General features: G+C 36.7%; 1 protein-coding gene across 1 annotated transcript in view; it reads left to right on the top strand.

The window, feature by feature from the left end:
• Positions 1-3,383: 3,383 nt before the first annotated feature.
• Positions 3,384-17,895, top strand: part of LOC121417337 (membrane-associated tyrosine- and threonine-specific cdc2-inhibitory kinase-like) — a 31,431-nt gene continuing 16,919 nt past the window's right edge. The window contains exons 1-4 of the mRNA XM_041611010.1: positions 3,384-3,666; positions 13,146-13,290; positions 14,602-14,702; positions 16,838-16,920. Coding sequence (XP_041466944.1) covers positions 3,565-3,666; positions 13,146-13,290; positions 14,602-14,702; positions 16,838-16,920 — 431 coding nt within the window. The 5' untranslated portion in view covers positions 3,384-3,564. The remainder of the gene's footprint in view (positions 3,667-13,145; positions 13,291-14,601; positions 14,703-16,837; positions 16,921-17,895) is intronic.

Genomic DNA, 17,895 nt, shown 5'->3' with positions numbered 1-17,895 from the left:
ATTTATTTTCCACCCAATTTTATGTTCACATGATCGGGTACTACATCATGACAAGTTAGTTTATCATAAAAATATTGCAATAAGTATGAATGAAAAAACATGATTTTTCTCGGAATGGTCCAAAGTGGACCTAACCCAATTTGCAACCAAACTCTTTATAAGTAATTTCAGTTTCATGTTTCATTTCATGATGACTCAGTTTTTAGTTCATGCAGGAGAGGACGTGAAATACTGAAACAAGGCTGACAACAAAAGTTTTCCAGAAAATGACATTTATTTAATAATTAATTAGTTTGTTTATTTATTCCTTTATTTATTTATTTATCTATTTATTTATTTACTTATCATAATGGTTAGTTTCGGTCATGTTCGCTCATTTGGTTTACGTAGCAGACGATGCAGCCTGCTAGTTTATCCTAGATGTATACGCAGACCCTCATCAAAATCGATTTCGTACTCTATACTACTAAATATTTGCCCTCTCAAAATGTAGCTATATTATAGATATCAGTAGATAAAGGTGTATAGCACAGGAATTTTGTTTGGATTGTCTTTATTGTTCCAAATGAACAATGTAATCAGTTTGAAAAGAGAAGGTCCAACATAAACGAAACATGGGGTATGATAAATATTGCTTTGAATAGGAGGAGTCTTATGAAAGATATAACCCAAATCCGTGAGGGAAACAAAGTTTTAGATGAGAATGAATCTATATCCAATCACTTTAATGAATACTTTGGAAACATCGGACCAAATTTGGCTAAGAAAATTCCTAACGTAGAAAAAAGTTTTCATAATTTTTTGAAGAACAAAAATCAGAATTCAATATTTTTCAATCCAACCAATTCATCAGAAATTTTACGAATTGTGAAAAATATGAAAGACAAGCGAAGTATGGGCCATGATGAATTTATTATTTTTTTGCTAAAAGTCTAAAACATATCATAAATGAAATTACTGAACCTCTAGAGCACATTTACAATTCTTTTATAAGTCAAGGTGTTGTACCCGATGCAATAAAAATCGCTAAAGTTATTCCGATATTGAAAAAAGGTGATCCTTTAGACTCCAATAAATATAGGCCAATATCACTGCTATCGTCAATTTCCAAAGTGTTAGAAAAACTTATTTTTGATCGTACTATGTCGTTCTTTGTAAGTAATAATGTTTTCGCAGATTCGCAATTTGGTTTCAGACAAAAACATTCCACGATACATGCAATTTTACAATTCGTTAAACATGTTGCTTCCGCTAATGACGATCATTGTCATACACTCGGAATATTTTTGGACCTAATTCTATTTCACAGTTACCCGGTAATGTTTACATTAATAATACTGTTATAAATATAGTTGATTCGTTAAAATTTCTTGGTCTTATATTATTGACAATAAACTTTCTTGGAAAGAGCATAATTTGAATTTAAGTAAAATGCTTGCGAGGAATGTTGGGGTAATCAATAAACTAAAATCGTAATTTCATATGCATATTTTAAAAGGTTTATACTCAACACTTACACTACCTTATCTGAACTACGGTATACTTGTATGGGGTAATTCGTTTAATTACCAACTGGATAAATTGTTAATTCTTCAAAAACGCGTATTGCGAATAATTTGCCATTCTGACAGGTTAAGTCACACAAACATTTTATTTTTCACCAATAAAATATTGAAGGTGCATGATTTATATAATTTCTTTTTAGGGTGTTTCATGTTTCAATTGAACTCAAATGCTCTTCCTCATGTTTTACACTTTTCCAAAAGATTCAACATTTGTATAGTTACCCTACCCGACAGTCGCGACATTCTTTCATTTGCATAGGTTGAGAACAGTACTTAGGAAAAGTCCGATAGTATACTGGTCCAGTTTATTGGAATTCCTTGGATATGACACTTAAGCAACTACAAAATTATAATATTTTCAAACATAACTTGAAAGCAAAGCTTCTTCTTCAATATAATGAAACAATATGAAATTGCTCTTTATTGGCATGCTCTATTGTATTTTTGTCCACAGAGCTTATCCAGAAGTTTCTTAAATTCTGTTGGATGGCAGCTGCTTACTTTATTTCTTTTGTTCCTTTATTTCTTTGTTTCTTTCTTTCTTTGCTTTTTGTCACTTTTCTGTGTTGTGTTGTTTTTGTCGGTGTAAGTTGATTGATAAAATGTTGTCTCGTGTATTATTATTAAGTAGTTATATCAAAAGTAATGTATAAACAGGGAACCTTATCTACAAGCATTCTGCTTCTAAGGTTTCCCCCACTTTCCGTTTTTTATGTACTTAAACATCTCTTAATATGTATTGTTTAAGAATGCTTGCTATTTATACTTTATAGTCTATATACGTGTGTGATGGTTGTTCAACTTAGTTATGTATGTTAAGTTATCAAAGTTTTGTAACACTAAACGGATTTGTGGAAATAAAACCTAAATGAAATGAAATGAAATGAAAAGGGTCTAGGAACGGAACTATCATACTATCACGTGACGTTGTACAGTACTGCCTGCTCGATGTCAAAATTTGGGAGGAAAATGAGATGTAACCATTATACCCGTCATAAGCATATATCAACATGTAGGTAATCTATGTAGCATTGAGATGACAATCAATCTTGACCTTTTGACCTTTACGGATATTTCAGTGGGAAAACGAAGATGCCAGTGTCTCGAAAATATGTGTGATATCGGACCGTTTGCCATAGCAAACGGTTGTGAATATGGACAATTTCAAATGAGCAGCGAGATGTAAATAGTGAACTAATTTTAATAATATTTACATCAAATGAATGGAATTGGATAAATTTTTCACACTCTTATCAATCTGGTGTGAGATTAAGATATACTTTTTTACGTAATATTTTTGCAATATTACGCTCGTGACTAACGACTGTTTCCTGTGTTGAAGCTGTGTGTACGTGTGTGTGGAGTTTCGGACACTCAAATGCACGCAACTAACCATTATGTTTTTTTATTTATTCATTTATTTGTTTATTATTTATTTTCTCATTTATTTATTCATTTATTTAATATTTATGCATTTATTTATTTATGCCTATTATTAATTCGTTTATTTATTAGTCCTTGATAAATGGGGAAGATGCCTGCATTATATGACGTTACAACAATGATGAAGCAATTCAATTTACTTCAAGGATGTTCTTCAAAATGTAACCAACATATTTTTTTGTCATATTTCTGGTATTTTTTACAATTAACTTCGTCTCGCTGTTCAAACTTCCCTTTTAAAAAAAAAAGTTTGGATGAGCATAAAATGTAACGTAAAGATGGCGCTCTTCATTCTGGTAAGGAGGAGTGCTTGATGAATTTGCCTATCATGCCCAAGTTAACCTCGGAACGCTCGGAACCGGAACCAACCAACCTCGGAATTGCGCGCGCCTTTCGAGATTTCCCGCGGTATCGTTTGATAATCGCAATCACTCGTTAATGCACGCAACCCTCATAGAGTAAAACGTAAACAAGTGATCGCGATATGTCTCTCGCGGGAAATCAAATTTTATAAAGAGATCGAGAACGAAAGGAGTGTTTTTGACTGAACGCAGGAATGCATTCCAAGGTTAATTCAAGATCGAGTTTTAGTGGGTTTCCAACACCAGCCAGACCAGTTCCGAAGTTTTTCCAGGAACCGTCGTTTTCACATAAAAAGGTAAGCAGAGAAGATCAGAGCCCGAGTTCATGTGAGTGTGGGCAGCTGAGGCCTGACTGAGCATACCGTCGTCGATTGGCCCGGGCGTAGCGGCCCGAGGCCGAGCCGCCGCAGCTGTCTGCTCAGCTGAACGGACGTTACTAAAGCAGGGTCCTGTACAGACCAAAAGCTTCAGTCTCTGTATTTTGGTTGTTCCGCTGAGCTGAACTACGTTGGCTCCACTCAGTAAAATGTCAGAAATTGTTGAATAAATCCCCAGAAGGCAGAAACAACGGTTATTCCTAACCGTCGTTTCTGGGGATTTATTCAACAATTTCTGCCATTTACTGTAGGCCCTAATCCCCATTCACCGACGGTAAAGACTTTAAAGTGTCCGTGTGGGCTTGCATTTGTTATCACACCCTCACTTTTGTCAATCCACAGTCCACAGTTTGGTGTAATTTTACACATAAACAGTAGAGGCGCACGGCCAATATTGGAGACAGTCTCCGATGAGAGAGATTATCTCCAAGGCAATATCAGAGACTTTTCTAAAGAATTTGGGTATCCAATCAGAGACAGTCTCCAGTTTGGGAGACCAATTTTCTTTGTTTACATTTGCTTAAAAAGGAGTAGATCTACCTTGGCGGCAGATTAAAATGTCATAAGCAGATTCCTTTTGAAATATTACCTCTTTTCACCGTCTACTTTTAAAATTTACCGTCTAGGCCTACTTTTGTTTTTATAAGGATTTTTGTTGTCATCCACACACAAAACAAATGGGCTTCTGACCTCAGTGGGACAAAAGTTTGGGTGGAAAAAATCATGCTTTTGAGTTTTGTTGGTGTTGTTTCTTTTGTTCTTTTGCAAAGCAAGTCTCCAATATGGGAGATTGTCTCCCTTATTGGAGAGAGTCTCCCATATTGGCCGTGCGCCTCTACTGTCTAAGGATTTATAAACTACAAACTAAGAATGCATGATTATTCACTATGAAAATACTTTAAACGATATGGTTGGAAATGCATGAAAATTATACTTTACCGATGTTTAGTTGGGTAGGACACAGGAAAAACGATCAAAATGGCAGCCAAACTACAGTGTATGAAATTTTTTTAAAAACGGAGTAGGCGTCAACAATTTACGAATGTGATATCGATATTGCATTACCAACCAGCACACCTACAAGGCAAATAATATGATATGATACACTACACGAAGACAAACGATACTAGTTATAATCGCGATATATCGAGACATTTATTAATACAATAATGACGTCATTCAAGATGGCAACTGACAAGAAAAACCGTCAGGTCAAAATGTCAGGTGAAAATGTCTTAGATGACAGATTTCTCAATCCAGTGGATTTTTTTTCAATAACTCCGTTCCAAGGTATGGAATTACTTGAGTTACTTATATTTCCCTGATAATGGCATGAAACTGTAAATTTCGCTTAAAAAACAGTTTTAAATCGCGATCTATAAAACGCTACTCACTAGACGTCTGTAGCCACGGGCCCCCAAGCTCTTCAGTCTATGTATGGTGAGTGGAGCCAACGTAGTTCAGCGGAACAACGAAAATACAGAGACTGAAGCTTTTGGTCAAGGTCCTGTATAAAGTTAGTCAGGAATAACCATCGTTTCTGGGGATTTATTCAACAATTTCTGACATTTTACCGTAATCCCCATTCACCGACGGTAGAGTGTTCATGTGAGCTCGCATGTGTTATCACATCCTCCCTTTTGTTTTGTCAATCAACTGTCCATGTCACTTCGATGTACTTGTACACATCAAATTTTGTCTAACGTTAAGGATTTATAAACTACAAACTTTCAATATTTGATATTCTATTATTAAAATACTTTCAACGATATTGATGAAAAGGTATGAAAATTGTACCAATGTTTACTTGTCTTGGACACCGGAAAAACAAAAATGGCAGCCAAAATATGAAATAAAATACAAACGAACGGAGAGGGCGTCAACAATTTACGAATGTGATATCGATATTGCTTTCAATATTGATTATTATGCGATCTGCCCCACATGGGTGCTAAGTCTGCTACGATCACAGGTAGCAGACAACATTTGATATATCGAGACATTAAAAAGTTAATAAAGATAATGACGTCACTCAAGATGGCAACTTGCAGGAAAAACCCTCAGCTCAGGTGAAAATGTCTTAGATGAAAAATTTCTCGATCATGCAGAGGATTTTTATCAATAACTCCAGTCCAAGGTACACACTTACTTATATTTCCCTGATAATGGAACCTTGAAACTGTAAATTTTGCTTAAAAAACAGTTTAAATCGCGACCTATAAAACGTTAGTTCACTTATAAGTTGGCTGTACGTACGGGCCTCCAAGCTCTTCAGTCTATGTATTGTTGAGTGGAGCCAACGTAGTTCAGCGGAACAACCAAAAATATACAGAGTCTGAAGCTTTTGGTCTAGGTCCTGTACGATAGTTTCTTCATTTTAGCAATTAGTATATCTGCCCATTATTATCTTGTCAGTATAATAGTTCTATATGAATATTTTGTGAATAAATAAGATATTTTTTTCTTGTAAATAGTGTAAATTACTATATCATATGTTCACTAAAAATGATCACAATTTATTTTCTGCAACACTATATTTAGGCCTAGTTAAAATTATTTTTTAAACTATGGGGCTAATCTCGATTAGGGCAATTCCACAGGTTGGGTCAAATCTGTAACGTGAGTAACCGACACATTCCAAAGATTTGCCAGGAGCATAATAGAATTTCCCAAGTTTTGTTTTTATACAAAGGATAGTCAGACTGTGTACTTTGTTGTGATACGGAGATGTTTAGTTCCTATCAATAATAATGGAGTTACAGCTCCAAGTATGAGTCAAGGTGTCTCCAAATGTAACGTGAGTAACCGTGGAATAGCCCATTAGCATCTTGCTATTATGTTAGCTCCAGTTTACCAAAAGTTTTGTTTAGATGTGATTTACTCCATTGTACCTGACTGATATATTTGGTGTAGGTCCTAACTATTAAAGTCAATTCAATTCAGTAGAATACTATCATTACACTTGTACGATGATGACAATGGGTATATTGGGTGAACATTATTTGTGCACATTTGTCGGTATGAAAAATTGTCATTCAAGTTTTCAACCCCCAAATTATAATTTATGTCCAACTCAAAGTTCACACAAAATTAAAGTTGATTAAAATCATCAATACCAAACAGAAGGCAAGATCCTATCTAGTCATGATAACTGATCAAATGATAGTTAACATCGTATTGACAGTAATTTTCCATTTAAAAAAATTGTATTTTCCGTTTCTGAAAATCTGTAATTTCGTTTGAACTTGATCTAAAAACAAGTTTGGTATCAAAAGTTGCACGAGACTTGAAAGTAAAAAGTCAGGAAGCGATGCAGTCAAAAAATTTTGAGCGGCGGATTTATCATGAAAATGTCGAAGGAGGGGGGAGCTGATATAGCCCCCCCCCCCAGTCTTTAGGGTTAAGTCCCTTCCACTAAAATTGAAAAAAAATATGAAAAGGTTTTAAAAGTTAACTCATTTATTTCATTAATTGTAAAACAGTGAATGTTATTATTACCAGTATTATATTATAAACATTCTTATTTGCTTAACCCTAAAAAGACTGGGCTATTTTGGAGGCTAGAAAAACTGGGGGGGGGGGGCCTTTTGGGCCCCCCCTAAGTTGGGCCCCCCCTAAGATCTCGGTCGTTGGTCGTCCGATCGCAACCAAATTTGGCACACACATCCTTTGTCATGTCCTCTAAAAGAAAACATAGTCAAAATACTGATATTCATTGTATTTTTTAATATATGCATAATTAATTATGCGAATATGCAAATTTTTATCAAAAAATTGAATTTTTCATACTTTGGTACCTATTGCGGTCCATAAATTCCCGTTTCAAGGTTTTCAGCTGTAAGAAGAGGTTGTTTATCATGGAATTGTGTTATTTCGTGCTTGAATTATTAGATATGCTTATGCAAATTAGTAATTACTAAATATGCAAATAAGTACTCTGCACATGTTATGTAGAGAAATACAACATTTGGCATGTTTTATTGCATTACACTCTCTTGCAATGAGCCAAAGCAATCTTGGAAGATAAACAAGTGATGTGTTACATGTACACTAGCTGGTGAAAACAAAGCATAAGAGATATCACATAATTTATGCAAATTATATTCATAATTAATTATGTGAATATGCAAATTTTTATCAAAAAATTGAATTTTTCATATTTTGGTACTTATTGCGGTCCATAAATTCCTGTTTCAAGGTTTTCAGCTGTAAGAAGAGGTTGTTTATCATGGAATTGTGTTGTTTCATGCTTGAATTATTAGATATGCTTATGCAAATTAGTAATTACTAAATATAGTTGTGCAAGCGATTCTGGTATTTTGCACTACTTTTCTTATGTTATTCTTTGATTTTAATTTCTTATGTATTTCTTTATTTTGCATTTCTTATGTATTTCTTTATTTTTTTATGCAATGATTTTCATTATTTTCATATCCTAGAACTGCTACTTGAATTCACAAGTGACATGACGTTTCTCCTCTCAGATCCTGAAAAACGTTCTGTAGAGACAAATTGGATGATGATCTCCAATTTCCTCAGTAAATGTTTGACTGAGCTTGTCCCGTCAAAGATGAGCAGAGGTAGAAGAAATCTCCCATGGATTACACAGGACATTAAACAGAAAATGAGGAAAAGAGACCGACTGTACAAGAAAGCTTGCCATCAGAATACTGGAGCTGACTGGGAAGTCTTTAGAAGGTTTAGAAACCAAGTAGCCAAGACTGTCCATAAAGCTCATGATGATTACATCAATAACATCATAGGAGCCAGCTTGAGTGATAATCCAAAAGCCTTTTGGTCTTACATCAAGAGCTGCCGCACTGAGCAGATTGGAATACCTCCCCTGCGCACAGCTTCAAAACCGTGTTCCGTAGCTGCAGACAAGGCTGAGGCATTGAACATCTTTTTCCACTCCATGTTCACTCAAGAAAATACTCAGAGTCTACCATCAAAAGGCCAGTCTTCTTACCCATCTATTGGCCACCTACACATTGACAGGAGAGGAGTAGAAAAGTAGTTAAAGCAACTCAACCCGTCCAAAGCTAGCGGGCCTGATGAAATCCCACCCAAGCTTCTTAAGCTTATAGCCTGTGAGATTGCCCGTGTTTGCCTTTTTATTTCAACAAAGTTATAATACAGGTACTATACCATCACAATGGAAAAAGGCTCTTGTTTCACCAATTCACAAGTCGGGCGACAAGAGTGACCCATCAAACTACCGGCCAATATCCCTCACCTGTATTGCCTGTAAGATAATGGAGCACATAGTCCTCAGCCATGTTTCCAAACATCTTGCATCCAATGAGATTCTTAGTGATGCCCAGCATGGCTTCCGCCAGGGGCTATCAACTACCACCCAACTGTCATTAGCCGTTCATGACTGGTCTTTCATTTTACAGAAACGCAGTCAAGTTGATACTATCTTCTTAGACTTCCAAAAGGCCTTTGATAGAGTGCCCCATGAACGTCTTGGCATCAAGCTCCAGCATTACGGCATCAAAGGTGACACTTTCAACTGGATAATGGCTTTTCTTTCAGACAGGAAGCAGTCTGTAGTTGTTAACGGCAAACAGTCTTCATGGAGGGATGTCTCCTCTGGTGTCCCCCAAGGCTCGGTCATCGGTCCGACTCTCTTCCTTCTGTTCATTAACGACATCCAAGATAACATCAAATCCTCTCTTCGGCTGTTTGCTGATGACTGTGTCGTCTACAGAGAGATCGTGACTGATGAAGACTTTCACATCCTGCAGCAAGATCTACTACAGCTGTCATCCTGGTCTGCTACATGGCAAATGAAATTTAATGTCAAGAAATGTGCTGTACTTTCCATCACACGTAAATGCTCTCCTCGCACCTATGATTATTTTCTTGACTCCGATGCGATACCTAGAGCCAACAACTACAAATACCTGGGAGTGACAGTGACTACAGATCTGCGTTGGAATCTTCACTGTCAGGACATCAGGAGAAAGGCCAGTCGTACACTGGGCCTCATCCGCAGAACTCTATCACCGTGTTCCAAAAAGGTTAAGGCCAAGGCATATACTGCGTTAGTCCGTCCTCAACTGGAGTACGCTTCTGAGGCATGGAATCCGCACACAGTTACAGCTGTTAAATCACTGGAACAAGTACAAAGATCTGCGGCCCGATTCGTTCACTGTGACTTCAGGAGAACAACATCCTCCTCAGCCTTGGTCTCCACCCTTGGATGGAACAGCCTCCACACTCGTCGGCTCTTAGCACAATGCTCCCTTTTTCACCGGATGCACCATCAACTGGTTCGCGTGCCTTTGCCACAGGTCATTTCTCCAGCAACCTACTTTGGTAGGCACGACCATATAGCTAAATATGCCATACCCAAAGCTACAATAGACACATACAAATATGCAATGTTCCCTAGGACAGTACGGATATGGAACAGATTACCAGGACATGTCATTCTCCATGGAAACCCAACTACGTTCAGAGAGGCTGCACTACCTATCATCAGCACGATGCAGCCTCCTGTTGGGTCCCACATGCTATAAATGGACCAATGCATGTTTTTACTCGCACCCCTGCACGCTCATTTTTATTGTATATATGTGAGCCAACCCAAATCCTGCACCTTGTCACCTCCATTGGCACATGACATTATCGACATCCCAGTATAGCTTCCAAGGAGCTGCGTTTTGGGATTATTGCGACAAGTAACAAGATATAGAAAGAAACAAATAAAAATGTAGTTAGAAAACAATGTGTATAACATTCATTCAAATACCATACACTTTACACACAAACGAATACAAATTTCAATTTCTTACGTGACATGTGATACGAAAATGTTACGTAACTCCGCAACCGCGGCATGGGGGTATACAAATTTGGTATCAAAAGTTGCGCAAAACTCAAGAGAAAAAAGTCATGAAATGGCGGCGCGAACGCTTCATGCGCAAAAAAGTTATCGCGATTTATGTACAGGGGGGGCCTAAAAGGCCCCCCAGTCTTTTTAGGGTTAAGAAATCCTTGGGAAACTAACAGTTTAGATCTGTCCAGTAGATCTGGCCCTAATTAAACAAAATAGTAATAAATGTAGCCCAAAGTGACAATTTCAGGAGACACATCACACTAATTTTCGTAAGGCTCTAATCTGCACCTATGAATGTTTAAAGGACCAGTCCAACCCAAAAAAAAATTGATTTGAATAAAAAGAGAAAAATTCAACAAGCATAACACTGAAAATTTCATCAAAATTGGATGTAAAATAAGAAAGTTATGGCATTTTAAAGTTTTGCTTCATTTCACAAAACAGTTATATGCACATCTCGGTCGGTATGCAAATGAGGAACTGATGACATCACTCACTATTTCTTTTGTATTTTATTATATGAAATATTTTGATTTTCTCGTCATTGTCATGTGAAATGAAGTTTCATTCCTCCCTGAACACGTGGAATTCCATTATTTTAACATTTTGTGCTTCAGGCAAGGAGGTCCTAATCATCGAATTTGTAAAAATTGAAATGTTGTATAATTCAAACAATAAAAAACAAAAGAAATAGTGAGTGAGTGACATCATCGACTCTCTCATTTGGATGTAACTGGCTCGTTCATATAACTATTTTGTTAAAAATAAGCAAAACTTTGACATGTCATAACTTTCTTCTTTTACATCCGATTTTGATGAAATTTTCAACATTGTGCCTGTCTGATTTTTCTCTATTGATTCATATCAACATTTTTCTGAGGTGGATTTGACTTTTAAAAAGAAATATTGCGCATATAAATGCTGTGGATCATCATCATCAAGCTACACTGAGTGTAGTCTAAGCCTACCATGTTCAACTATAAAATAAAACTTGTTATTCTTTTCTCGTCTGTTTTAAAGAGAAATACCAGTAGTTGCAGTAAACACTGATTTCATGAGAAAGTCTGTAAAACAAGGATTGTCAGTATATCATCGAGGATCTAGATCTGGTACAGCTACATAAACTGAACTTTGTGAAATCTTGAAATCTACGCTGAAAAATGTTCAGACTGAAGATCCCCAACACAGATAAGCGCACATGGGACAGAGTATAATTACTGCATTGAATGCTGGGCTCGACGCTCAACCCGAATCCTGTGCTTATTCGCTGATTTCTCAGCAATTACACAATTTCTTCCAGAATCCTTTGGCACATACCTTATGTATTAACCGCACCCCAACTTTGGACTAAAAAAAAAAAATTAAAAAAAATAAAAAAATCTTCTCACATTTACATGCATATTTGAGGTACGAAGAAACAAAATCTAAGTTTTTAAGATTTCAAAGTATCCAAAGAGATTACCGGTATGCAGAAATATGCTGTTCTTGATCAATTCATCTACAAATGTTAGAAAGAAAGAACGGTCCCGACAATATTGGCAACTTACACACTTGCTCACCTCACAGTCACAGTGTACACACACAGCACTGCCATTACATTGCAAACTACGATACAGTACAAGTCATGCCAGTACATCTTATCAAATTATGATCTGTGTCTTTCCCAGCGTAGGAGGAAGAAACATTCACATTTCTTGCATCACAATCTCACAATCACTTTCAGAAATTTGATGTCTTAGCATGAATTTTGGATACGGGATTATAGGAAGGTTCAAGAAACAAAGAAATTGGCATTTTTTCCAGTTGTTTTTTACGGCTTCGTGCCGTCTCTCTCGTGCGTGGTTTACATGGTATCTTATGAAAAGCAAACAGGAAGGAAAAAAACCAAGCTGGCGCGAAACGGGACTTTGAATAGCGCCAGCTTAAGTCGCACTATAACCACATTACAACGCAATCTCTAAGCTCACTCAACTCTCGCTCAGCGGTGACAAAATATTACCGAGTATGCTTGGCGTCTCTTTTAAATTAGCCAGGGAACTTCACTACTTTGAATCGAGAATAAAGTCAAAATTAGTGTCATGAAGGTGGGTGCGTTTGTTATGGACAACATTTAATTAATATTGCAATAATCGCTTCCCATTACCCGCGGCTCATACCCCTCTAAACGACATTGCCTGGGCGGCTACGCCCGGCCACTCGATGTGTTGTGAACTGGCAGACATTGTACATGTACGGGAGGGGTTACGGCGGGCTGGCTCAGACCCGTCACCGTGTATAAACCGCACCCCCGACTTTTGCTTCTACCCCGCCAAGAAAAAGGTGCGGTTAATACACCGTTACTTACGGTATGTTTTGTTTTATACAAACAGACACTTTGGTGGTCATTTCATTGGATTCTGTACGAACTCATCTTGATATCGTTACCAAAACTAGCATTTACCTTTAAACCCACTTCACAGAACCCAATGGCTCCCCACAAAAAATGTGTTGTACTATGATATGGAATAAAAACTAGAATTGTAACAATTTTTTCTATTTTGATTTGTTTCAGAATACTGGCTCGACCCCTCATGGCTCCCTACCACCGCGTCCTCCAGCAAAGAGTCTTCCGTCTGTGAGCCGTTTGTTTCCACACCGATCTAGAACTGAGGATGAGAACAGAGCTACAAATGTTTCCTTCAGACAAGCAGATAACTGTATCCTTCAATAGAAAATAATGATTGCGATTACGGGTAATTCCATAAGATATGTACGTCCGACCCCCTATACGTGGGACTTTCATGTCTTGTTCTTTTGACAGTCTGTAAGGCTCTCAAATGACCATGACTTGGTCAGTTTATGAAGTGAAGTAAAACCTGGAAAATGTGGGGGGGGGGGTCCGACATACAAAAAGGTTGATTATTTGACGGAATTGCCCTTAAGATGAATTATTTTGAATTGACAACACTTGTACTACTATTTTATACAGGCAGATAAATCTTATCCTTCCAAGTAAAACTAATGAGACTTAAGAATTTAGTTTTCAGAGCTCTTTATTCTTCGAATTGGCAACAATATTATAGGTTTTAAATGTATCTTTTGTAGAAAATCTTTTTTTTTTAAACTATTTTTAGTAGGTAATATTCATAATAAAAGGTCTTTGTTCAATATCCTTTAGATTTCAAATTGACAACACTCCAGATCAATGTACATGTATCCTACATGGAAAATAGCATTTTAAACTCATTTGATACTAGCAGCTACATGTATTTGAAGTTCTTTATTTTTCCAAGCTTTATTCTTTAAATGATCAACACTTGTATCAAGTATGGGTTGAAAATGTACAAACTTGCTTGTGACTGCAGTGAAATTTGGCTTGTATTGCTTTGCCAATTTAAGGATTATAGTGATGATTTCCTTTTAGATTAAGAATTTTTCACATGGCAATCAGTCAAATTCAACTACTTTTGCCACACACTACAGATGTAGTACTTCGAAGTGATCTGTGCGTGTGTTTGTCTTTACACACATGAATATTAAAATCACATATGATTATCCTGAATGTCTGGGACAGAGTTTTAACGTCACATTCTGAAAGACGAAGTTGCATGTGCATCGATTTGGAAAGTTTCTTTTCATGTTTGTCTCTTGAATTACAGGTGTATGCTTCATTCAATGGCCAATTTTGGAAGCGCCGTGGTGTAGCGGTTCTGACTCTCGCCTTGTCAGAGGGTTGTGTGTTCGAATCCCTCCATGACCTAGCGCCCTTTGGCAAGGCATCAATCCACACTTTGCCACTCTCACCCAGGTGCTAATTGGTTACTCGTATGAAAAAAACGTCATTGTGGTTGGTTTAGCAAGTTTGCGCCTAACAGGCTGCTTGGAATGCTATGAATCCAGTGACCGGGTAATAATAATTGTGAAGCGCTTTGAACATTCCAGATTGATAAAGCACTATATAAATGCCAATTATTACTATTTTTATTACCGTAATTGATCTTATATTCCTTGACTAGTCTATTTTCCAGCTGTTCTCCAGAGTCCTCACTATAACCAAAGCAGTGGGGAACTATATTTTGATCAGTGTTTCAGAGTGGAGAGAAGACTAGGAGCTGGATCATTTGGAGAAGTAAGAAATGAAGGGTCTTTCGATCAGGGGCAGATCCAGGATTTTCAAAATAAAGAGGGGGGTGGGCACATTTTCCCAATGAAAATTTGGCAAAAGAAGAAGAGGTTTTCACATAATTAAAATTGAAGGTCATTTAACCTGCGGAAAAAACAAGATCCTCACTTTCAAAAGGGGGGGGGGGGGCACACTTGGGTACTAACGGCATATTTACATTACAAATTTTTATGGCTTTTTTAAAGGGGGACTCCATGGGCTGGATGTGCCCCCCCCCCCCCGGATGCACCACTGCTTTGGATGCATAAACTAAAAGTTGAAAATTTAATAAGAAATAAATCATTTGGCACGCCATAGCTAATTATAAAAAATCATTCATTCATTCTTTATTAATAATTGTACATGTAACTTTAACAGGAGATGGTTTTTTAGCAATAAAAAATAAAATATGGTCACATACATGTAGCTCCTTGTATGTTTGCACTTATTTTGTTCATAAAGGTTTCAACAGGTTTTATTAGGATATCCACATATCGCAGCCATTTAGACTGAATTGCATTGGATTTACAAAATATAACAATAAAATGATAACATGGTATAGCAATCGAACGTTATAAATATGTTATTTACAAATGACAGATTAAGGAAAGGGTGACCAGAGTGTAGAGATAAGGGGAAAGGGGGATACAATAGAGTAGTGAAAGAGGATGGGGGAAGATGAAGACAGAAGAGATATGAGTATGACAGTAGAAAACAGACTTTCTGTATTTTGGCATATGCTTCTCAGATAAAAACTCCATCATATTTCTGTTTTATTCCACAATGTGGAAAATAGGGGCATGTTCAGAAGTATTCATACTTTGTTTTCTTGTTTTTTATTTATTAACAAAGTTCATTCACTTGACATGAACATTTTGGTATACACAATGTTATCATAAAAATATTTATAGCAGTATATTGTATACGGTAAATCAGTAATACATCAATACATTTTCAATGGTTTTCCAATCAATTGAATTATTTAAAAAGTATATCCATCTATATACAAAGAGAAATACCGTATTGAAATTTAACATACAGAAAGTATAGCATAATTCAATATAATGGAACATACATGCAATTATCTATTTATTGAGCACTGCTCAGAAATTAATTTAAATGTGATTTATGATAGATATATATCTTTGGTATACCTTTGATTTTTAATAGCCTGAATGAAGGAAAAAAAGATTTTTTTTTGCAATGAATGGATCCAGATGCTACTTTAGTTTACTATTAGGTTCCAGCATATTCCAGCACGGGTTGTGTGGTCCAGTGGTTATAGCATTGAACTCATAATCGCAAGGTTGTGAATTTGAATCCCTACTCTGCCATTGTCTCTACTTTGATAAAAATGCCCAAGAGTAATATCTGTCGTCTAGAAGGTCAGCCACTATGGCTGGTTAACCAAGATGTAAAATGTTTCCTAGGAAATTGGTTATATATGGTTATACGCCAGCTTGGCGTTTACCAGGAAAAATGCTGTCCTGCTGAGTTCCTACGGGAGAATACCATAGACCATAATAACCATAATATTTTGACTGGGATTGTACACCAAATTTTCACTATTAAAAAAGTCAGGACTTCAAGTTTGTTGGATTTCTTGCGTGATCAATCCTCCACCTGAGGATATTTTTGTATGACAAGTTGTCAGATCTGACAGTTTTTCTTGATTTTGATAGGCTGAGAAGAACTGTTCCTATGGCAAGTGTCAGATAAAAAGGGTCTTGTCAGATAAAACTGGCATAGATCATTGGAGGTATTGATGGGATAGCACCAGCATTTCGAAAACCAACCCCACAACATCCGACAAGTTCTTTCACAATGAAATTCCCCCGACATCTTTCTTTGATTCTGATTGGTGAGAGGCACTGCTACAATGGTAACTGTCAGATAAAACAGGACTTGTATGGATAAAATGTCTGACGAATCCTTTCGTGAAACGCTCCCCTGAAGTTCCCTCTGCAATTATTTGCAATAGGGTTCAGGTTTAGGCTTTGGCTTGGCCACTCCAAAATATTGGTTGTTTTGGCCCAAAACCATTTCTCGACTTTCTTGGCAGTGTGTTATGTGATTTGCTGTTGTTGTTGCATTCACACTAGGTTTTCAAGGTCCAGAGCAAAGAGGATGGCGGGTATTACGCAGTCAAGAGATCAAGAGATAGGTTCAGAGGAGAGTCAGACAAGTGAGTTATATTGATCGAAGGACAATTCCACCCTAACAAAAAGTTGATTTGAAGAAAAAGAGAAAAATCCAACAATCATAACACTGAAAATTTCATCAAAATCGGATGTAAAATGAGAAAGTTATGACATTTTAAAGTTTTGCTTAATTTCACAGAACAATATATGAACATCCTGGTCGATATGCAAATGAGGAGACTAATGACATCATCCACTCAATATTTCTTTTATACTTTATTATAGTAAAAAAGAAATATTCTAATTTTTTCCTCATTGTCAACTGAAACAACGATCAATTCCTCTCTGAACATGTGGAGTTAGCATTGTTCAATACTATATGGTTCAGTCAAGTTGGTCCTTATTGTCAAATCTGTAAAAAAATGAAATGTTGTATTATTCAAACAATAAAAAACAAAAGAAATAGTGAGTAATGGACATCGTCGGCTGTCTCATTTGCATGTCACTGAGTTGCGCATATCACTGTTTTTTGAAAAATAAGCGAAAATTTAAAATGTCATAACTTTCTTATTTTACATCAGATTTTGATGAAATTTTCAGCGTTGTGCTAGTTTGATTTTTCTCTATTTATTCAAGTCAACCATTATCTTGGTTGGACTTGACCTAACGCTTAAAGGCCCAGTCAAATTGTTCTGTGCAAGCCTTGCTAGTAACTATTTTTGCTACTCGCAGGTCGGCTGCATTGACAGTATCTCGCACACAACTCACACGCAGAAGTACACGCAAGTCTGAGTTGCACGCAGAAAAGTTTTGAACATGCTTGAAACATTTTTGCGGGTGATTGCCCGCAACTCGCCCGCAAAGCTTGCATGGAACAATGTGACAGAGCCTTATTAACCTTGTAGATAAATGTCAGTTGTGGTAACGATTTCATAGTGAGCTTGGGTGGTGTCAAACAAAAGTACTACTCAATTGTCTGTATGTACATGTACATGTATGGATTGAAATATGTTCCAAAG

This window comes from Lytechinus variegatus, chromosome 6, assembly GCF_018143015.1.
Source record: "Lytechinus variegatus isolate NC3 chromosome 6, Lvar_3.0, whole genome shotgun sequence".
In the NCBI taxonomy this organism is placed as follows: domain Eukaryota; kingdom Metazoa; phylum Echinodermata; class Echinoidea; order Temnopleuroida; family Toxopneustidae; genus Lytechinus; species Lytechinus variegatus.
This window is presented reverse-complemented; position numbering and strand designations above follow the sequence as displayed.